The sequence below is a fragment of the Saccopteryx bilineata genome, chromosome X (genome assembly GCF_036850765.1).
Source record: "Saccopteryx bilineata isolate mSacBil1 chromosome X, mSacBil1_pri_phased_curated, whole genome shotgun sequence".
Taxonomy (NCBI): domain Eukaryota; kingdom Metazoa; phylum Chordata; class Mammalia; order Chiroptera; family Emballonuridae; genus Saccopteryx; species Saccopteryx bilineata.
The window spans coordinates 7,120,487-7,143,723 of NC_089502.1; the positions used below are offsets into that span (position 1 = coordinate 7,120,487).

The window sequence follows — 23,237 nt, forward strand, 5'->3', positions numbered from 1 at the left end:
TCTTCAGAGTACTATACCTTTGTTACAGACAAGAGCTTGGTGCCTTAGATTTAAAAGCTATTTTTATACACTAGTTTTTTTCTACAGAGGGCAGAGAAAATCATCCTGACAATATTTCTGCTATTTTGCAGCACAAATGTCACATGTTGAAACACTGTTACACCCACATATAAATATGTGCTCTTTGAAATAGTTTCAGACAAAGCCAAGTGTCCTTGTCATTATAATAACACAAAATGTACTGTTGCTAGTAGAAAGGTGCTACCAGTTGTTAACCAGGCTATGACGAGCTCAATAAGTATTAAATTCTCTAATGCTTCTCTTCAGCTACTCAGTGATTTAGCCGAGTTCCACTGCTAGGACACTAAGATGTGAATTTTAAAACTCTGCTCTTCCTGTGCTTGTTTCAGTGCTTGTTACTCTTCCCTAAGATGGTTCTGACTTTTACTTGAGGCCAGTGATTAAAGTATATTTCTTTTTACTGTGGTGAAACTCACTTAAGTCACCATTCAGGGGCCTTTAGCACATTCCCAGTGTTGTGTAACCATCAGCCCTATCTAGTTCCAGAACATTTTCATCACCCTGCAAAGTAACCCTGCACCCTTGACACAGTCATTCCTCCTTCCCCCTGTCCTAGCCCTTCTAAACCCAGCTGTGCTGCTTGCCGTGCATGCAGAATGGAGACGTGGCTTCTTAAAGTCTGTGCTCAGCCAATGATCATACTCAAACACACCCGTCTCTTCATGACATCGCTTACTGTGCGTGGTGAAGCCCGTGTTCTGACCTGCCTATAGAGGTTTCGTTTCCAGTCTTGAAAGCTGTTCTACTGCACCAGTTACTGTTTTTGATGAAATGAGGTCCTGTTTATCCTCGGTTGTTGAGGTCTGATGCTGATGAGAACGGTGGCAGGCATTCCTCACTTAGCATTTTTTTCTGTCAGTCCTTCTGTTGGAACTGTTGAACCAGGATGTCCCCTGACGTGCATACAACTTGAAATGTGGTCAGAGCAGCCTGTTTATAACTGTAAAGTGATGGGCACTGATCTAGATTTCCCCTGTCACCTGGGCTAGTACCCTTGAACCTGTTAGGGGGACACATTGGTTGCCCACAGTTTCCCTTCCTCTCTGGAGAGCCTCTTGGTGGCCTCTGCCCTGAGAAACAGGTCCCTGTCCTTACTAGTAGGTTCTCAGGATAAGGACATTTCTTCCACCTATGTTATGAACACTGTGGAATGAAGCTTTTTAAAGGCTCCAATCCCTGGCAACCACAAAAGTGCAGTATGGAATAATGTAAAAGACACTAGACAAGGACCCGAGACCTGAATTTTAGCCAAGGTGGCCATCTGTGTGACTACATTGTGGCTCTTCTGAGCCTCTTACCTGGCAGCTGAAGGAGGCTATACTGCTATCTCTGAGGACCCTTGATTTCATTCTGGTTCTGAGGAGTCACTAACTCATTGTGGTGAGAGCTGGAGGATTGGGACTAAAAATAGTTGCTAGTGTCAAGAATCAAAAGCCTGGAGACAAACTCACATTTATCAGGTCAATTTCCTGTTGCTTTTAGTGCCCTTCCAGGCCTGGTTTGTTGAAGCAGGCCCCAGAAAGGCCGCCTTGTCATTGGTTTCCATACCAATCCAGTTCCAGTGTTTCCAGAAGAATGTGTCTAATCCAAACTGTGTGTAAAACTGTGGGTAAGCTGGCACGTACTAAATGCCAGGTACTTTATAAGCATCGCTTTAAACTCTCACAACAATCCGATGAGGGTGGGTATTGATTTTTAACTAGAACACTGAGATTTGTGGAGTATTGGCATATGCTCAAGTTAGTTCGACTAGAAGGAGGCAGAACTGATTCAAACCCAAGTCTGTCTGATTCCAAAGCTGACACCCCATCCTGCTTGAGGAGTGGGAACAGTGATCTGTGGCTTACCTGGAATGCTGAGGTCACTGGTTCAAAACCCCGGGCTTGCCTGGTCAAGGCACATATGGGAGTTGATGCTTCCTGCTCCTCCCCCCTTCTCGCTCTCTAAAAATGAATCAATAAAATCTTTAAAAATGTTTATAAAAAAAGAACATACCTATTTGTGGTTAACGGGGTTCAGGTAGTTTATATACTGTCTTTTGTGATGAAGATAAAATAATTGCTGAAGTTTATTGAGTGTTCTTACTGGGTATCAAGTCGCCTTCTATTACCATGAAATCTGCATGTAATTCTGCATGGTGGGAGGTCTAAGTCTCATTTATAGGCGAGGAAGGAAGCTCTGGGAGTTTAAGTAATGGCCCAATAGCTCACAACTAGCAAACGGCAGGGCAGCCAGGATTTGGACCCCAAACCTCAGCAGTTGGGCTCCTGAACCCTGTTAACCGCAAATAGGTATGTTCTTTTTTTATAAACATTTTTAAAGATTTTACTGATTCATTTTTAGAGAGGGGGGGCAGGAAGCATCAACTCCCATATGTGCCTTGACCAGGCAAGCCCAGGGTTTCGAACCAGCAACCTCAGCATTCCAGGTTGACGCTTTATCCACTGCGCCACCACAGGTCAGGTGGTATGTTCTTGATATCCTGCTCCCCTTAATTATGAGAGAGAAAGGAATTTTCTGCTAAAATTTGGTAACTAAAGATTTCCCTTCTTTCTCCTGTTTTATGGTTATGTCACTCAAAATTAAGTACTGAGCATGAGTTTCTTCACTGTGATATGTCAGACACTGTTTCTGCCCTAAGGGTTTCTATGGCAATGCAGTGCCATAACTGATAGGCTACAGGTGTGTCCAGGGTGCCGTTTGTGAGTTACTAGCTGTGTGACCTTAGGCAAACCTCATAACCTTTCTGAACTTCAGTTTTCTCATCTGGAAGACGTGGGCAAGAGTGCTGTATAGGTTGTGCTAGTACAATGTCATGTGTATACGGTGCTGCTTTCTTTCCTTCTTTTTTTTGTGACAGACAGAGAGAGTCAGAGAGAGGGACAGAAAGGGACAGAGAGACCGGAAGGGAGAGAGATGAGAAGCATCAGTTCTTTGCTGCTGCTCCTTAGTTGTTCGTTGATTGCTTTGTCATATGAGCCTTGACCAGGAGGCTCCAGCTGAGCCAGTGACCCCTTTCTCGAGCCAGCGACCTTGGGTCCAAGCTGGTGAACCTTGCTCAAACCAGATGAACCCGCACTCAAGCTGGCGACCTCGGGGTTTTGAACCTGGGTCCTCCACATCCTAGTCCGATGCTCTACCCACTGCACCACCGCCTGGCCAGGCAAGGCACTTATTTCTTTTTTCTTTCTTTTTTTTTTAATTTAGTGAGAGGAGAGGAGGCAGAGACAGACTCCCACATGCGCCCCAACCAGGATCTACCCAGCATGCCCACTGGGGGTGATGCTCTGCCCATCTGGGGCGTTGTTCCCTTGCAACTGAAGCCATTTTTTTAGTGCCTGAAGTGGAGGCCATGGAGCTATCCTCAGTGCCTGGGGCCAACTAGCTCCAATGAAGCCAAGGCTGCAGGAGGGGAGGAGAGAGAGAGACTGGGTAACTCAGTTGGTTAGAGTGTTGTCCCGATACGCCAAGGTTGAGGGTTCCATCTGCAATTAGGGCACATAGAAGAATCAACCAATGACTGCATAACTAAGTGGGACAACAAAAATAGATGTTTATCTTGCTTCCTTTCCCTCTTTGTAAAATCAGTAAAGGTTTTTAAAAAATAAAAATGCTCAAATGTTAAGAGCAGGCATCCTGTGATAAGCAATAGCCAGATGCTAATTCCTTTGGTCCATTTCCTGGGCGAGGAAGATAGTGGAAGAAGTCTGTTAAGAATATGGAGGAAGTGGTACAGTTGTGATACAGGGTTGAGGGCCTGGCAGAAGTTCATGGAGTATCAGCAGCTTCAGTCTGTACTTGGGTGGCTTTTTCTCAGCAGAGCCCGTTGTCCCTGGTGTGGGCTGGGGTTTTGCAGGTCAAGTAGAAAAGGAAGGCAAAAGGATAATAGGATTGGGTGGGGAAAAGAATGGTTGAAGTGATAGAATCTAGGGCAGATCTGGAGGGATGTCAAGGTCTGCAGGGGCTGAGTGAAGAAGTTGGAGCAGTCAGTGGATTGGAAGACAAAGAATGAGCTTAGGGCAATCAAGTAGGAGGACCAGGAAGGAAGACTGGATGGTTAAATGCCCAGGGAAGCTGGATGCTGCAAAGGTGCAGAGTTTGCAGAAATGGAGGGCAGTGGACATGTGTCACAGTCTCTTTCTGTGGAGAAGAGCATGTAAGCTGATGCCCAAATCTTAAGCTTGTTAGGAAGAAGTAGGCCCTCTCTGTCCAAGGTTTGTCCCCTCTGGGCTCCACCCCTTGTCAGGGTCTCAGGAAGTCGAGAGAAGTCATCTTAATTCCCTACCTCCCACCCACTTTCTTGGGACCCCAGAAGATAACGGAGTACTCTTTTTCATTGTTTTAAGGGTTGCTCATTTCTCCAGGGATACACGAGGGGATGTTCAACATTCATAAAAATGCTCCTAGTTTCTTGCTGACAGGTTCTGATTCCATTCTATCACAATAAATATGTATTAGAACCCAAGGGGTTCTGCCCTTTGCTTTTATTGTCCTGGGCCTGCAGCTCATCTAAGGCTACTGCTCTCTCCTCCCGACTCTGCCTGGAGCTGAAATGTAGTGTGACTAGGTGCCCTTATGGCCTGAAGACCCTCCCGTTGTGTGGCAGAGGGCAGCAAACACCTGCTTCACTGGACCTCCAGTGCCTCCCTGCAACAGCCGTGTGAGGGTGCTCAGGGCGATGGCTCGAGAACATGAGCCCCAGAGGTGTGCAATGATCTAGACCAGGGGGAGTCAACCATTTTATACCACCACCCACTTTAGTATCTCTGTTAGTAGTAACATTTTCTAACCACCCAGGGGTTCCACAGTCATGGTGATTTATAAAGTAGGGAAGTGACTTGACTTTATAAGATATATAAAGCAGAGTTACAGCAAGTTAAAGCATATAATAATAATTACTTACAAAGTACTTTATGTCGGATTTTCACTAAGTTTGGCAGAGTAAATCTTTATAAAACAACTTAGTATAGTTAAATCTTTTTATTTGTACTTTGGTTGCTCCGCTACTGCCCACCATGAAAGCTGGAGCGCCCCTTAGTGACTACCACTGATCTAGAAGCTGCCACCTCTGCCCTGCCCATCCTCCCTACCCGCCCTGCCCGTCCACGGCCCAAATGAGCAGCTTGCCCAATAAGCACTGTCCACAAGGGGAAATGAGGTTCTCCTGAAGGCCCAAAGGTGGAGGGGGCAGCACTGAGAACAGTCCTGTTCAACGGGTTCATGGCTCCGGAGGGCGCAGGGAAAGGGGAACCAACAAAATAGGGATCGTGACTATTTCTCAGTGTCATTGCTTCAGCCATAGTTCCCTTCCCACCTCCCATCCCCTGGCCCAAAACAATCAATGTGCCCTTTTTAAGGGATGGGAACATCTAAGAAATGCTATTTTGGGTCAAAATGTTTTTTTATATTGTTTTTAACTGGGTCCAAGTGCTATTATAGGTTTGTTTTGTTTGTAATTTCTATACTCTGTGCAACCACATTAAACTGAGTTATGTCCTTGAAGGAAGGAAAAAAAGTCATTCAGGTTTCTGGATCAAGTAGTATCACCTCATAGCAATTCCAGTGGGCAAAACGAAAAGACAGGAGGCAAGTTAGTTATATGCTGCTTTATTTCTGTAAGGATACACTGAAACGTTAGATGATAATAGCTAATGATGAAATGCAGAAACGAGGCATTGGCTTCTCTAAGCACCGCTACGAAAGAATGTTAATAAGTATTGTCATTACATGTTCACTTTGATTTCTCATTCTATGTAATATAACAACGTAGATAGAATACAGTAAGTAGGTGATCCTGCATCTCATGTCAGCACTACATGGACATCTGCCTGTGAGGACGGTGGCTGCCCCACTGCCCCGGAGACCCAGCTAAGCTCTTAAGGAACGGTCCTCAGAGTCACAAGAGATGGAACGGAGCAGACCTCTTTAACACAGAGACCAAGAGCAGACAACTACTATGTTACAAGGGATTCAACTCGTCGCCACTGTTTGGAAATGTCACAATCATGGCAATGACAGTCCCGGTGCCTGCTCAGCTACCCCTCTAGAGTGTTATGGTTACTTCTTTAGGATGATTTTAAAACTGCAGGAACGTTTGAAGGGGCTAAAATATTTTCATGCAAGTCTTCAAACCCATAAACTATGTTGCTATTAATTAAAAAAAGAAAAACAACTGCTGGGTTAGTGCTGTTAAGCTTCCAGAAGCATCCACTGTGATGATGCTCCTCTGAAACAGGCTCGTTTTCCTCAGGCCTGCCTACGCTTCCAAATCACCTGTGTGTTCCATGCTTGAAAGTAGGAACGTTCAGAAAACACAGCACACGGGGAACTCAAATGTTAGTACAGAGAAAAGGTCAGTTTAGAATCACAGCTAAGCTCAAATGTTAATTTTCTAGAAATTCGTATTAGTTGATCAAAAGCACAAAAGAACAAATGGAAGGTTTGATGAGGAAGTTAAACCATGCATTTCTGTTCTCTTGCTGCTCACAGAACAGGGTGAGCAGTGAGTTGGAGCAGCCGCTGCAACTCTTGTATGTCATGTGATGACACGGTGGGTCCCAGCTGAGTCACAAAGGGCCTCAGTGGGGCTTTATCTCAGGCTTCTTGCTTACATCTCTAAGCAGCTAAATGGTTAGCACTTTTCTGCTCTATGAGAAACATGCAGAAGAGTCAGTCTATCTAAGTGTTCATTTTTTAACTCCAGCCATTGAAAATTTCACTGTGTTGCGGGTTGCTTTTTGCTATATCCTAGGACGATCGCTTGTGTGCCCTTATTTGAGTACTACTGTAAAATGGGAGAAAACACGGAAGGGACAGCTTTGAAGAGGTGAAAGGCTGCTCGTTCCCTATGGATGGTGCAGGGCAGAGGGAGGGACACAGAGAACAAGACTCAATTCCACTTTACAGGACAGGAGCCCCTGTCACTTTACAGCTTTTTGGCACAATCGGGGCAATACACTTGCTCCTGATGGAAAACAAAGCGCTTGTTGGCCAGATTCACGGAGCATTTTTTGCAGTGGAAGCAGTAGTCGTGCCAGGATTGTCCTTCATAGGCCACCACACTGGAGCCTTTACCAAACCCTGTGGAAAACACAAAAGAGAACAAAAGAGACAGCTGACTGAATACAGGTGACAAATAGACCACTGCCTTGCCCGTTCACAGAGCCAGCAAGCACACCAGGGCAGCGTGTGCCCAGCTCCCAGGCCACCCCTCCCCACCGCGATCTGACACCCACACCATGCCACCGTGACCCTGCTACAGCTCACAAGGACCTGAGAGGATGCCAGAGCTCAGCCAAGGGCTTCTCTAATTTAAAGAACCCACACTCCCATGCCACTGCAATCGCCCTGTGATGCTTGCACCGACCTCCCAGCATAACCAGTTTCTTTTTTAGTCATGACCATGGCATCAAAGTGGCCACCAGGAGGCAAACTTGGGTTGTTTGTGGGGTGTGCACTTACCGGGCCTCGAGGAGCTGCTAAGCTTCGATTTTTTCTATAAAGAACCACCACCCACGAGGGACAAGTCCTCTCTCCACCCGGATGCCTGCCCCGGAGGTTGGCGCTGGGAAACAGGGTGAGAGGCAAGCGTTTCCCGTGGCACACTGGGGGCTTCCTAGCTTTAGAGACTGGGTGGCTCACTCTTGACACAGTCCTTTTCCCTGAGGATGGCAAAAGTCTTCTCAAATGTACATTTCAAGGCTCCCCGGGAGATGGGAACAGTGGAGGTGGGGGAAGGGCCCGGGGCACATGGATCGCGGCCGCAAGATGAGGAATGAAGTGATTAGCTCGACTTCTGATCACAACACAGCTGCCAACAGGCACCTCTGAGCTAGCCTTCAACTATGGGCTCTTCTGATCCTGGCCTATTGCTCTTTGGCCTCCCCTGCCTCCCCCAGCCTGTCCCCACCCCGCACCATTCTCTCCCTCTGCCACCCCTCTGCCTCAGCATCCCGAGAGCACTGCCTGCCCAAGGTGCGGGTCTCAGGCTCATGAACTTCGCAGCACAGCATCTGTAGGCGGCAGCAGTCAGGAAGTGTTCTGTATTGCAAAGGCTAACCTGGCCTGCTGGAGAAGTCACACTAGTTGGGGGGCTTTGGGACCACAATGGCAAGGGGATGGGGCATTCTTTGGGGCCTTTGTGGATGAAACCGACGTAGGAAAATGAGAGATGGTTACCATGCGCAAAATCTAGCCTGGCCGACTTAGCAAGGACTCTTTAGCCTACCAGTGATGGGGTTCTTGCATCCAGCACACTTCTTGGCCACAAAGTTCTTGTAGCAATCCACGCAGTAATACTGGTCCTCCACAGCGGTGAAACGCTGCCCAGCCAGCTTCTTAGAGCAGGTAACACACACAAAGCACTCGGCATGCCAGGGCTGATCCTGGTAAGTGATTCCTCCAGATGTGATGGCCTAGACCAGGGAGTGTAGCACCGAATTCAGATTCAACAACCATTTTGTTGAATGCCTACTATGTGCCAGGCACTGTGCTGGGCGCTTTGGTCTACAGTATCTCATTTAATCGCCACAATGGCCATGGGAGGCAGGTGCTATTATTATCCCCGAGTGACAGATGAAGATCCCGAGGCTCAGAAAAGGTGAGGCCCTGTGCAAAGTTCCAGAGCAACTAGGTGGTGGAGGCTGGCCTCTAGAGCCAAGGCTGCCTGTGCCTCCCTGTGGGCACCTTTCGGACAGCCTGAGTTGGCTCGGGCACTGCTTACTACTACCGGTCTCCTCATCTGCAAAACGAGCATAATAATTCCCACATCACAGGGCCACAGTGGGGATGGAATGGGATAGTGTGTGTGCAGGTGCTCTGCCAGCTGTCAAACGCTTCTAGGAACAGCAGTCCGCACAGAACTCCCCTGGCTACATACCTTGTTGCACTTCACGCAATGCTTGGCAAACTTGGCTTCATGGCAAGTCACGCAGTAGAAGTCCTCCCCTTTAGGGAAGAAGCTTCCAGTTCCGATGACTTGCTTGCAGTTGCTGCAGGTGAAGCAGTCTTTGTGCCAGACGGTCCCCTTGTACTCCACATTCTGGTCTCCTGCGGGGGGAGGGGGAAGCAATGGGATAGCCCCGCTGACAGAGCTCTGCAGGGGGCTGCATCCACTCAGCTCCCACCCTGGGCCCTCCGGAGGTGAGGGAGTGCAGGCCCTGCAGTCGCTGGCCTCAGACTTATGACGAACCTAGCCCTGGGGGTTCTCAACAGTGACCTACTTGTGGATACGCCACCCAAGACCTGTCGGGGAGGGCCCCCAGCTGTAGTGTGTGAGGAGTAGAAACCTGAGTCCCCACTCCCATGCCTTCTGTGGACTTAAAAGATTCTGTGGGGGCCTGGCCTACCCAGAGTTATACCCTAAGGAAGAAGCATGCTTTGATCACTTACTCTACCCAAATGAGAGAGTGCTACATACTTTTCACTTCCTTCTCTTTCCAAAGACAGTTCTCTCCAGTGGTCTTTAGTTTCCGCGTGTGTGCGTGTGTGCGAGCATATATGTGTACGCATGTATACGTGTATATATATGCGTGCATATATATGCAGAAAGCTAAGAGCAGCTCCCAGCAGTATTAGCCCCATCGTCCCAAGCAACCCCACGTGGACTCTGCCCACAGGCCCCCTCCCCGGCCAGCAGGAGTGTGGGAAGTACCTGCCACAATTTGCTTGAAGCAGCCCTTGCACTTGGGTGAGTCCTCCCGTGTGGTGCATTTGTTGCACAGAATCTTGTTGTCCTTGGACACAAAGGTCTCGTTGGCCAAGGAGTGCAGGCACTTGGCGCAGCGGAAGCAAGTGTCATGCCAGTAGCGGTTCTTATAGTGTACCTCCTGGAAACCAAGCAGAAGGGGGTGCCCGCCATGAGTGACCTGGCAGCGCTGGGGGTGGGGCTGGGTGCTGAGCTGGCCCCGCCCCTCAGTCCGAGGGATGCCCTGAGGTGAATGTTCTAGTGAGTACATGAAGGACAGGAGGTGAGGACAGAAGATTCCCAGTTCCTGAAACAAGTAACAATACACCAACAGCTGGCCCGGGCCACAGCACCAGCCAGTTCAGGTCCCACACAGACAGCTCGGGACACTTAGCGGAATAAGTGCTGGAGGCAAGGGTGGGCGGCTGGCTCTAGGGCCAGGGCCTGTTCCCTTGTCTCGATGCCACTGCCTGTCCTGCCTTCCACAATGGCGGCTGACTCATGAGAACTCATGAGAGGGTAGGCTTTTGCTATCTTGCCACAGGAAAGCCACCCTGTCCCATCCCATGTGGGACCACTGTTACCTTGGAGTCGGCACCAATGGGCTTGCGGCAGTCCACGCAGGTGTTGGCACAGAACTTGTCAAAGCACTTGAGGCAGCAGTGGTGGCCATCCTTCTCCACGTACTTCTTTCCCTGCAGGGGGTCCCTGCAGTAATAGCAGTCGAACTTCTCAGCCATGGTGCCCACCTTGTACCTGGAGGGACCTACGGGGGCAAGCAGGCAGAATGAATGACCAATGTCAAGACCAGCACGCTCTGCCACAAAGGCTTCAGGGGACAGCGGTGCAAGGCTGTGTGGGGCCTGTGGCTCCCAAGGCAACAGTTACTTCACTAAGACTCCTGTGAAGAAAGAATCCTTGAGGGTAGCTCTCCAAGGATCAGAAGGCCGATGGCCAGTGAAGTCCCTGGGAACTTGGCAGAAGCCCCTGCTTGGATATCCCACTGGGCTGCTTCACAAAACACTGAGGGAGCTTGGGAGGGTAGGCTTTGGACAAGTGGGTGAGAGCTGGTATTAGCCTGCCAGATGCTCTAGGTGCTGTGGCGCTGCTGAGCAGTGATGTGAATAAGTGCAGGGTTGTGGTGGAACAGGCAGGAGAGAAGGCATTGTTTTACACAAAGGGACACAGCTTTCGGCACAGCCCACACGCTGCAGCTGCTCAGGAGAGGGATGCTCGCCTGGCCGGTCACAAGCTGGCTGGCTCAGCCAGCTTGCAGAGGATGGACGTGCCCAGAGCCTCTGCTGAAAGGGCTGTGTTCTAGACAGTGAGCCAGAAACCTCCCTACCAGCTTCCAGCTTCTCCAGAACTTCCTAGCAGGGAAAGGAGAGACGGGGTGGGGAGCATCCTCTAGCGGCCTCATTTTCCTCCTGCCTATAAAATTTAGTTCACCTGAACAAAGGCTTACTGCTGACTCTAGACAACACTAGGCACACAAGCAATCTATTAATTTGCTTAAAATGTTTGCATTTACATTAAATCTGGCAGAATACCTTTATATCCCTAAATGGGTCCTAAGGAGTTTTGTCCAAGGTTGTTTACTGACTTTTGAGACCCAAACAATCAAGCAAGAGAGGATTTATTAACAGTTCATGCTCAGTACTGGGAAGTTTTGCAATTGTGAATTACTTGTTATAGTGAGGTGCAGTTTTGTGACAGGCCAAAATTATATCCCCTTTGTTCAAGCCAGTGAAGATAGATATAGTCAATGAGTATTACTATTGAGGACATTTGCTGTTTGAAAAATTACAATTTTAAAGCAAAATATGGGGGGGGCAGTGACTTTTAGAGTTAAGCTGATTATTCCAAGAACCTCTTTTGCCACCTTCATATGAGCAAGTCCCTTTGTTCCCCCTCCTGGGCCCCACTCACCCACCCCGACCCTGGACCACCCACCTGCAATTACAAGCATTGGTAAGGCATTCTATTAAACCCTGTCACCAAAAAGTTAGCAAATGTGAATATCTATAAGCTCTCAACTTCTTAAACACATGCTAGCTTGTTCCTTTCTTCCTGAAAAAGAAACGTACATGGGCAAATAATTATTATTTAATGTACACAGGAAACGTGAGAATTAAGCTTATTTTCCCCAGCTACCCACAAGCATGCGCGCTAGCAGACGCCCCCAATGTGATGGAGAGAGAAAGAATGAGGGCAGTAAGCAGTTGCCCGGTACTCACCGCAGCCTTGCCACTAACTGAACAGCCCCGAACTCCCAGTTTGGGTCTCATTCCCAGTCTTTTTATTTACACACACACACACACACACACACACACACACACACACACACACACGGCCAAGTTGTTTGGATCTTGTTCCCATAGGCAACCAAATAGCAGAGTGTGAGCTAAGGAAACCACACCCTGTGTCTCAGACCCTGCCTTGGAGAAGGCTGGTGAAGTGTCACTCCGAACTGGGTCAGTTTCTGAACCCAGCCCCCCAAAATAGGCAATCAGACCACTGACAAGCATCATGTCCGAGCCAGCCCATTCAAGTTTGTGCTGGCGTACAAATGACCCCTCATCTCCATAACCAATGACTGAAGCAAGTAAGTGACATTCTTGGGCAAAGATAATTGCTTGAGACAGTTTTATCACAGTTCAGAGATTTATCAAAACAAGAGGAAGGTTCTTACTAGCACTTTTCCCTAAGAGAAAAGCAGGACATTCCCTTACATAACTGGGTTAGAAATCGAAAGTAGAGACATGGTGAAATCAGGGTCTATCTCCTTGAACTATGCAGTTTATATAAGGCAGCTTTTAAACTGCCTTTAGCCTCTGCATATACAAAAATGTGCCTGTCACAGTGATTGAAAATCACTCTTAATTCATTCTTGCTAGTCTTTCATGTGTCACATAAATTTTTTTCTTACTGGCTTTCCATATTGAAATTGTGCACTCAATGAAGATATACTTTCTTGTTACGGGGTGAGAAGAGAAACCAAATAAATCTCTAGTAACAGTAAATGCCAGGAAATTAAATTATCAGTGGCTCCTAAATGCCATTTGGCCAGAAATCAGAATCTATAAGATTAGACAACACTGATTAGTAACCTCAGCTGGCTCTAAAAATCCCTCATGCCTTACCAGAGTCTCTACTTATAGAATAAAACTTGGAACACTACTTATGTTTTAAAAAATTTATTGATATTAGAGAAAGGAAGAGGAAGGGAGGGAGGGAGAGGAAGGGGGAGGAGAAGAAGGAGGGAGAGAGAGGAAGGGAGAGGAAGGAAGAGGGAGAAAAACATCAATTTGTTGTTTCACTTATTTATGCATTCATTGGTTGCTTCTTGTATGTGCCTTGACTGGGGATCAGACCCTCAACCTTGGCATATCAGGATGATAATCTAACCAACTGAGCTACCTGGCCAGCCTGAACACTACTCATTTTAATATCACCTTCTTCTAGGCAAACAAATGATGAAATAATCCATGGGTCACCCATGAACATGGAAGTGCCAGAGAATGTTGAACATGGAGTCACAGTGAAGTTGTTCACCATTTTATTTTTCTTCTAGGACTCAGTCTTAAATCAAGCAAAAATTAAAATTAAATGAATCCACCGAAGTTAATGGTGTTTTGGGGTTTTATCTTTAGGCGTTATTACTTTTTCTTTCTGCAGTGTGAAAGATCCAGGTTCATCCTTTTAGAAATGATTTCCACAGTGGACTCAAGCCTTTTTCATGTGTGTGGAAACACTTATTTGTCAAGATAAAATAGGCACTTCTAGGAATTCTGGCTTTATTGCCTAATAAGTAAACAGGCTGGAAATACTCAAAGCATGTTAACAATGTCGATGACAAATTCATTAACTTTAGGACTCTTTTGCAATAAATCCAATTAAGTGGAACTTTGGGCAACTTGAATTAGCTTAACTCATGTTTTTCTAACCTTATGATTATTTGGTCCCAAACTATTTCAGACTGTCATCACACAGTGTGCTTAGGAGGATGCTGGAGTGATGCATTCCTGCTGATGAGATACTTGTCATGTCACAACTTGGCATCAAATATGAATGATGTGTACAAGAGCAAATATTTTGTTACTACTTATCTTCAAAGAGGTTAACAACTTGAAGAAAACAGTTTATAAATAACAATGCTGAGAGCTTCTGAAAAGACCGCAAATACCCTGATTTCTGGGCTCCACCAAAATGAGCCATAGTTAAGCACTGACTTCATGATAGAAGAAAAGCTTTGCACTCTCCTTTCTTTCCCTTTGTTGGAAATAAGAGAACAGAGAAAAGTAATGGTGGCATTTACCTTTGATTTGGGGCTCTCTTTAACCTTAATGAATGGCAGATATTTGGGTGTTTCTCATAGGGAGTACTTTTTATCCCTTTAACAATTTCTAAGTACATTTGAAAGGCTAATTTCTTTAGCCTTCAAAAACTTCCAGGTCTGTTTGCCTTGCCATATAGCTGTTCTCTGGGAAAGGGTATGTCATCAGTCATGAAATGAAACTTGGATACATGTGAGAACAGCACTGCTTCCCTTCCGCGCCTGTCTCCATCCAGGCCATATTTGCTGCAGGGTAGCTTTCTGACTAATCTAACCCTCACAGTGTGGCCCGCATCCAGACGTGGTGATGAGGCTATCACAGAAAAGTTTGCCAATACGCTAGGAACCTAGGGCCGCTAACTCAGGGCCTTGTACACTCAAGTCACATAGTACATGCCTATGAACGACAGATGAAGATAACTCATCATCATTAAGCTTCTAAAACATCTTTTATTAATAGTGTTTTATTGTTTCCAGGCAAACAGACCTGGAAGTTTTTGAAGACTAAAGATTTGTTTTAAAAAATCAGGGGAAGGCCCCTGTGACTCTAAGGTGCTGATATGTCACCGACAGTCCCTTATAAACTTAGTAGATTAGAATCTGTTGGAAATGTGACTGGGTGATCAAGCTTTAGATATTTATTCCGAGGTAGTAGTAGCCTGACTTTCCAAACTATGCTTGCTTCAAAGGCACATCTTTCTTACTTAAAAAAACACTTCCCGGCCCTGGCCGGTTGGCTCAGCGGTAGAGCGTCGGCCTGGCGTGCGGGGGACCCGGGTTCGATTCCCGGCCAGGGCACAGAGGAGAAGCGCCCATTTGCTTCTCCACCCCCCACCTCCTTCCTCTCTGTCTCTCTCTTCCCCTCCCGCAGCCAAGGCTCCATTGGAGCAAAGATGGCCCAGGCGCTGGGGATGGCTCCTTGGCCTCTGCCCCAGGCGCTAGAGTGGCTCTGGTCGCGGCAGAGCGACACCCCGGAGGGGCAGAGCATCGCCCCTTGGTGGGCGTGCCGGGTGGATCCCGGTCGGGCGCATGCGGGAGTCTGTCTGACTGTCTCTCCCCATTTCCAGCTTCAGAAAAATGCAAAACACACACACACACAGAAAAAAACCACTTCCCTCTTTCAGACAATTCCTGAAATATCTCCAGCATGCTACAAGGTACCTAGATAAACCTCAGTATTTCAGTAAAAAGTGTTGGCTTTTGATTTGGTCATGTACATATACGAGTAATAACACTACAAGCTTTTGTTTTAACTATACACCTGTCACAAGTGAAGATTCAATATACATTTAATAATCTTGCTTGTGTTTTTGTGTGTATCTTTTCCCATAGTTAATGCTAATGTTCAGTTTCACTCGCATGCCTAAGTGGCTCAAAAGAAGAATATTTAAGGAAAATGTGAATATTATAACTAGGTAGCATCTTTGTAGCTATATACTTCTGCTGAGTGGTATCATGTGCAGTGTAAACCATGAGCAGCAACCCAAAAGGAAAAAGAAAAGTTTAGGTTATTTCTGGCCTATTAATTGCTAAGTCCAACATACTGGTATGTCAGTCACTCCATGTATAAATACAGGCTTCCAGAGAATGGCTATATTGCTTTCCTGAGACACTCAACAAATGGAATGGAGCCTTAGCAGATGAATAGGACGCTTGTATAATCGACATGCTCACACACCTGAAGGTGTCATCAGACACTTGGGAATAAACATCTTAGTAGCTGGAATGAGATGAAATTCATGAGCCATGGCTGAAAAGTAGTCTTTCATGGAAAATCAGAAAGTGTTTCCGAGTAGGTGCAGAATGATTTGCTGTTATTAGCAACTTCACTTGTATGTTGCATTTAGGAGAAAAACCCATATAAATCTCTTCTGGCTCCCTGATAGCCACGTAATACAATTTAGATTCTATCTAGTTTCAGGAGGGGTACATAGAGATTATTAAAATAAAAAACTCTGTGTCATTGCATTTCCACCAGGTCAGATTCTATTCTAGTGCTATTTGGCCCTTAGTTGAAGCTTTTCTTAATGCTGTACACATTATGGGCAGCACATTTCATCTTCCCAAAAGGAAAAAAAGCACTTCTCACCCAACAGCAATAGAGCATGTGTTTTTAGTGTCTCTGGTCGCGGTGAAGTGGTAGGTAGTCATTTGGTGCTTATTAAAAATACAAAGCATTCAGCTTCACCCTTGACCAAATTTTCTGACTACCATTTTCAGTTATTTTAAGAAACCTGTCCAGTTTGATTGTTCCCTCGAAGCCCCCTTTTCACTTTCCATCCCTGCCCTGAGAATACACTGCTGGGGGTATGAAACCCACTGGGCAGTGGCTGGTGAAGGGAATTGACTGCTATACAACATGGCAAATGCTCTTATTTTCCTCCCCCAGGCCTTAACTTGAAAGGCCAATGGGTAAAGGATCTCGAATCTACATAATTTTGCAGACAGTAAGTGTTCAATACAAAAGTATAAATTCCTGTTCTTGAAATGTCCTCTATGTATGCAAATGGTCACTAAAAACGGACTCTGATCCAATTCTGTACCCACAAAGCCAATTTCCAGGCGATGTGAATGTCCCTTTCATTTGCTTTCATGGACCTGTCAATCCAATGCAGTACAAAATGATAGTTCGCAATTTAAAAACTCATCTAAAAGGTGTCAATTATTGTGTCTAATTTAGTCACAGTTACAGCCTCCAGACTCATAAGCAAGAATAAATTCAGGATTGGGTACAATTTAAAACCAAAGACTGCCCTGGCCGGTTGGCTCAGCGGTAGAGCGTCGGCCTAGCGTGCGGAGGACCCGGGTTCGATTCCCGGCCAGGGCACATAGGAGAAGCGCCCATTTGCTTCTCCACCCCTCCGCCGCGCTTTCCTCTCTGTCTCTCTCTTCCCCTCCCGCAGCCAAGGCTCCATTGGAGCAAAGATGGCCCGGGCGCTGGGGATGGCTCTGTGGCCTCTGCCTCAGGCGCTAGAGTGGCTCTGGTCGCAACATGGCGACGCCCAGGATGGGCAGAGCATCGCCCCCTGGTGGGCAGAGCGTCGCCCCTGGTGGGCGTGCCGGGTGGATCCCGGTCGGGCGCATGCGGGAGTCTGTCTGACTGTCTCTCCCTGTTTCCAGCTTCAGAAAAATGAAAAAATAAAAAAATAAAAAAAAAACAAAACAAAGGCTGGATGTGCTATAATTATGTCACCTTTTAAATACATATGTCCTTATTTTGTCTCTTAACTAGTAGATAAAATGGGGAGTTACTCTCCCAGTTAACATGTATTCAAGGTCCACTGGAACAACTGGTATAGCTGAACAGTTTGTCTACACCAACAAAATGTATATGTTGGCTGATTACCACAACCTCAGGCGTGTGGTTCCATGTTGTAAAATGGCTCCTGGGGGGGGGTCAACAAACAGCCCTTGATCTTAAACAAGGAAAACACTACAGATTAATTCACTACAGCAGGAAATTTCATTGCAGCACATTTGTCTTAGAACATCCGAGGAGACATTTCTAAAAGTATCCCCATTGTTTGCATATTGACAAGCAATCACAAGCTTTCAAAAATAAGTTTTCTAAAAGACTGCCACTGATAGTTCCTTTGTCCCTTCATCTGAAAACCGAGAGACAGGCCAACCTGCTTGGTTTCTAAGAAAGGGGACCGTGATTCAGGCCAAGGGCAACAAAGCAATGACAACAGTCCTGGCTTCGCAGGCAGGACGGGCAGCAGGCTGCCTGGAGAGCACCGGTCACTCTGAGGAGACTGCCTGGCCTTTAATCCTTTGACCCCTATTCTGCAGTCTTGTCCATGACCAAAGGGCTTCCTTACCATCAGGTTACAAGACAAGAGGATGAGTCTTATGGTAATGACTATCTAAGGGTTCTGAACTTTTGCCCCCTTCTCAATTAATAACCTAAGTGTTATATCAAAAGGATCAAAGCTGCTTCTTCAGGAAGACTAAAAACACTGCTCAGAAAAAGGGAAGATATGTGGTAAGTCATTATGGACTTTCTTAGTTATAGATCCTCCTTCCAGCTCCATATTTGATTGACCTTTTTCTAAACACCTTAAATTTAACTTAAAGTACTGTCAAGATAAATATTTGTATCTTCTAAATAACTGAAAATTCTAACCAAAACCATCTTCTTCTCTCACACAATTTCTTACAGTTTCATAAAATGTCCTGAAAAGAGGTACACTATAGTAACAGATTTATATTTTTAAAAGTTAAGCCACTCAAACTGCTAGTTTTACTTGATTAAGAATAATCTTTTGCCTTTGAAACAGCATTAGAAGGCAAGGACAGAACAGAGATGAGCTATGTCTTAATTACTATTTAGAAAGAAAACTAAATTCATTTCTTCAAAAAGTATCCTTCAGGCAAAGAACGGAGTCACTGCCCTATCAGACCTGTGCTCAGGAGATGAAGAATATGAAGCTTTTACCTGAATGCTTGTGGGAAGCCATGGCTCAGAGACTGAGTTCAGCAGCGGCACCTAGACCAGTCCTCCCTGGACCCCAGCTGATAAGGCTGTGGCTCATTTGTGAACATACATTTAAGGGGAAGCAGCCACCACAAAAATAACTGAGAGCAGATGGCCCACCCCTCCCCAGAGATCACAACCTTAATCCCACTAGAAAATTCTTAACCATTTTAGGTGATCCAAGGGAGAAGAATAGGACACAGTAAAAATACCAAACACTACATATAAATACCTGTGCGGCTACTCAGCATCCAAATTAGCTCCAGAGCCAGAGAGGCCACATAGAAAGTCATCCCTGTACCGGAATAAAATTTGGACTCAGCCCTGGCATAGCTTAACGCTGAGCCACCCTTGTTAACCCACTTTTATATGCTGAAGGAGCTTGTATTTGGCCCTACAAATAATTTACTTTTGTGCTATTAAGAGTCAAAGTAACTATAAGAGATAGACCTATGCGACCCGTATAATTGTAAGTAATTAGACATTATGAATATAAACACCAAGGACATTATTTATGTCCTCCTTCTTATGGACCAGATTAGCTGAATTACTGAAAAGAACAACTCTAGTACCATATATATCTCATTAGTGTCAGGCACAGCAGGGTAGGACAGAAACATACACGCCTATACCCACCATGTACACAAGGAAAGAGACTTGATGTCCCACAAATGAAGTATCTTGCTTTTCACTATAGAGACAATACATGTGAAGATCTGGATGAACATGAAGACGGCAACCTATCATGCTGTAATACCTCAACAGGCCATCCAATTGCTGGAGGCTGGTCATTAGGAACAAGCTCTAGGAAAAGACAAGGTCCTCAGGATGGCCTGTGGGTCCCTCCATGATCAGCTGCCTAGCTCCTTCTCTGGCCTCCTTCCTGTCCCCCTCACCGTCACTCCCTTCAACTCCAGCCTCCTTGGTCTCTGTGCTATCCCTAACATCCTCCAGACACGGCTCACCTCAAGGTCCCAACACTGATTCCCTCAGCACCAAGCCTCTCACGGTTGCTTCTCTGCATCCTCAAGGCCTTCCTGCAAGTCACTTTCTCAGGGATGTGTTCTTTGACCACCTTATTTAAAACTGCAACCATGCTCCCTGCCCTTGCATTTTCTAACAGTTATCCCAGTTTGGCTCCACAATAATTATTTGTTGAAAAAATGAATTAGAAGAAGCAAAAGGTGTTAATCAAGCCTCCTATAAAACCAAAACATGGTTCCACCTGGAACCCTAAAAATGGCTTTGGCCACTGAAGTTTAAGGAAGGCAGCCAGCCTTCATTCTGCATCAGGCCCTGAGCTTAGTACCTTAAAGACACTATCTCATCCAGGGCATGTCACTGGTTTCGGCCCCATTCATACATCTCCCCTGCCAGGGTGAGGGCTGACAACATGCTTGCTTTACTTGTCTTCCTATTCTCAGCATATAGCAGGTAAGTGATACGTGCTTCATAGATAAATCAGTGAATGAGTTTCACAATTCTTACTGTCTTCAAACATTTAGTGAAAAGTTCATCTAAAAGACAGCTGAGCCTGACCAGGTGGCGCAGTGGATAGAGTGTCGGACTGGGACCCAGAGGAGCCAGGTTCAAATCCCCAAGGTCACCAGCTTGAGCGTGGGGTCGCTGGCTTGAGTGTGGGATCATAGACATGACCCCATGGCCACAGGCTTGAGGCCCAAGGTCGCTGGCTTGAGCAAGGGGCCACTCAGTCTGCTATAGCCCCTTGGTCAAGGCAGATATGAGAAAGCAATCAATGAACAAAGGAGCCACAACAAAAAACTGATGCTTCCAATCTCTCCCTTCCTGTCTGTCCTTATCTGTCCCTCTCTCTGTCTCTGTCACTAAAGAAATAAATAACAGCTAAAATTATCAGTGACTCCTAGTTAGCTGAAAAATGTCATAACAATAAAAGCTGGCCTATCAGTGACTCCTAGTTAGCTGAAAAATGTCATAACAATAAAAGATGACACTTGCGGAACAGCTGTCCTACCCTGCTAAGTACGTGGTGAGGGGTCTTTTGCTGCTCATAGAGAGTAAGATCCTTCCTTTTAAGTGTACCAAGATCAATATACAAATGAGTGTCAGGCAAGGCAGAGCATGGTATTATAAAAGATATAAAGTGGTACCGCAACTTAGCACAGGCAGTGGTCATATCAGGTTTGGGGGGGGTTCAAACAAGACTTGATGAATGTGATAATATTTGACTTGGTCCCTGAAGAACAAGTAAGACTTTAGCACAAGGATAAATTGTTAAAGGAAAATTACATGATAATGTAAAAAAAAGCCTGGGAAAAGAAGGGAAGTGACACTGTTCTTTCTCCCCATGACTCTCTAGCCTGTTTCTTATCCAGCCTGATTACATTATGGTAGGGACCGTGGCCAGTCTGAACAATACCACACCCCTAAAATAAACTTAAATGTTTCACCCCAAGGAAATGCTCTACTAGATGATTAACCTTTATGAACCCTAAATTTTAGGTTTCAGTGAAGTAAATTTTTAGGCAGAGCCAAGGTCTTCTATGCCCAGGTTGTAGTACTGTGAACAATAAAACAAGAGTGCCAAATGCTTTCTTCTAAAAAGTACATTTCAAGCCATGCATCAAGAGGTGTGTTCTTTTAGCAAATGCAGTAGTTCCATTAGCCATCCGATCAATTTTAAAAGCAACAACACAGTATGTATGGACAGAGGGACACTGTTAAGAAGTTAGCAAATAAATGTAAATCTATTTTGTCTGAAACACAAGGTAAAACACAAAAACCAAGATCATTACTTCCTGACCATTAATTAATTAGTTTATTATGACAAGTCAGTGAGAGCTGAGAGCTCGGCACTACAACACTGCATTTATTCCATCTGCAACTTACTTCAACCAGGTTAACTCTGCCTTCCTAAAAATTTCAGGAAGCTTGACCACTGCCTACTCACATTTGTGCCCACACTCATGGCTTCAAGTCCAAAATCTCCAACTCTAACGAAAACAAAACACAAAAGACCCTTTTGAGGTGAAACACAATTTCTCAGTAAAAATACCTAGGAATTTTGCCATCTTGGACTAGGACTTCAGAACCCCTGGCGGTTAGCGCATGCCCAAACAATCACTGGTTTCAGTAGCGTCTGAGCCAACTTCATTACACATTAACAGTATGATGTTAGTAATACCTTTAATAATCACTATACTGTTTACAAGTCGCCTTTACATACTGTTGGTTGAGCTGGCTGGTGTTTGATTAACAAATCTCTTCAGTGGATGAAGGCCACATTTCAACCTTTTAGTCTTTCACACTCCAGTGTACATCAGGATGATTTTTCAGTGAGTTGTAGGCAACAAATGTCCCAAGCGCCCCCTTGTAAGGGATCATCTGAGAAACATTTACTTTAGAGGTTATGTACACATTCTTGTTTTCGGCTAAGCAGTTACATTTTAACCTATTCTTGGTCTCCATCTCTAGATGATAGCACCTTATCCAATGATGTCTTTTATAAGATGACACTTGCGGAACAGCTGTCCTACCCTGCTAAGTACGTGGTGAGGGGTCTTTTGCTGCTCATAGAGAGTAAGATCCTTCCTTTTAAGTGTACCAAGATCAATATACAAATGAGTGTCAGGCAAGGCAGAGCATGGTATTATAAAAGATATAAAGTGGTACTGCAACTTAGCACAGGCAGTGGTCATATCAGGTTTGGGGGGGGGGTTCAAACAAGACTTGATGAATGTGATAATATTTGACTTGGTCCCTGAAGAACAAGTAAGACTTTAGCACAAGGATAAGAGGAGAAGGAACTGCAACAACAGGTACAATGTCAGCAAAGATATGGCAAGAACACAGGGCCTGCCCCAGAAGCAGGGCATAGCCCAGTGAGGGCAGGAACATGGGATTCGGAAGTGGTAGCACATCAAGGTACAAAGAAAGGAAAAGCCAGAGTGTGAAGGGCCTTTCTGTGACTGGTCCAAAGGAAGGGTGATGCCAGGGCAATGTGAGTGGTGAGAAGAAGGGTGGATGCTGGGTAAGAAAGTCTGGAAGCAGGGAGGTGTGGAAGGTATCACGGTTGTCCAGATGAGCCACAGGGGGCACTGAACGAATGAGAGCAACAGGGAAAATGGACATGGAAGTAAAAGAAGAGATGTAAGGGCCACTGTGGCAGGACTGAAAGGACAGGTTTGACTTATTGGAGGGGAAGGAGCTGGCGATCCCTCTGATGTGGTGATTCTGGGTGCTCAGGGAAACAATGGGGGATCTGGGAGGCAGCATGGTCTGGCAAGAGTGGGACTTTATTGAGGGCTTTCAAATGAGGCTCTTCTGAGATGTCAATAACTAAATTCTTCTAATGAAATCTACATCGTCAAGACAAGAGAGAAACAAGGTTACTGGTGAAGTTACAGAGGAATCAGGTTTATAGGGATTCTCGCACTGCAATCTCAGAAACGCCACCTGGAGGATCAAACTTCCCGAGTTCAAAGAGACGCAGCCTAAGAGGCGAACACAGCAAATTCAGTGACCTACTTGGCCTGCATCTCAGGAGTTCCTCGTTCACAGCTTGGCTTGTGCTGACCCTTCTCCCTTTACTACACTTTTCATTTACTGAGGGAATTTCCAAATGATTAAAAATGTATTCAGCTACGTAATGTCTAATCACTGATAGCACACCTGAAACC

General features: G+C 45.7%; 1 protein-coding gene across 4 annotated transcripts in view; it reads right to left on the bottom strand.

Moving 5' to 3' along the window:
• Nucleotides 1-5,672: 5,672 nt before the first annotated feature.
• FHL1 (four and a half LIM domains 1) overlaps nucleotides 5,673-23,237 on the bottom strand; it is a 77,128-nt gene continuing 59,563 nt past the window's right edge. Inside the window, exons 1-7 of one of the 4 annotated variants that reach the window (XM_066249329.1) lie at nucleotides 18,541-18,688; nucleotides 10,351-10,532; nucleotides 9,734-9,908; nucleotides 8,960-9,129; nucleotides 8,309-8,495; nucleotides 7,543-7,742; nucleotides 5,673-7,161 (exon numbers count right to left, since the gene is read on the bottom strand). In XM_066249329.1, coding sequence (XP_066105426.1) covers nucleotides 7,078-7,161; nucleotides 7,543-7,742; nucleotides 8,309-8,495; nucleotides 8,960-9,129; nucleotides 9,734-9,908; nucleotides 10,351-10,532; nucleotides 18,541-18,562 — 1,020 coding nt within the window. In that variant the 5' untranslated portion in view covers nucleotides 18,563-18,688 and the 3' untranslated portion in view covers nucleotides 5,673-7,077. Of the gene's footprint in view, nucleotides 7,162-7,542; nucleotides 7,743-8,308; nucleotides 8,496-8,959; nucleotides 9,130-9,733; nucleotides 9,909-10,350; nucleotides 10,533-12,003; nucleotides 12,119-18,540; nucleotides 18,689-23,237 lie in introns of those variants that run through there. The other 3 variants (XM_066249331.1, XM_066249330.1, XM_066249332.1) reach the window with 3 other exon arrangements.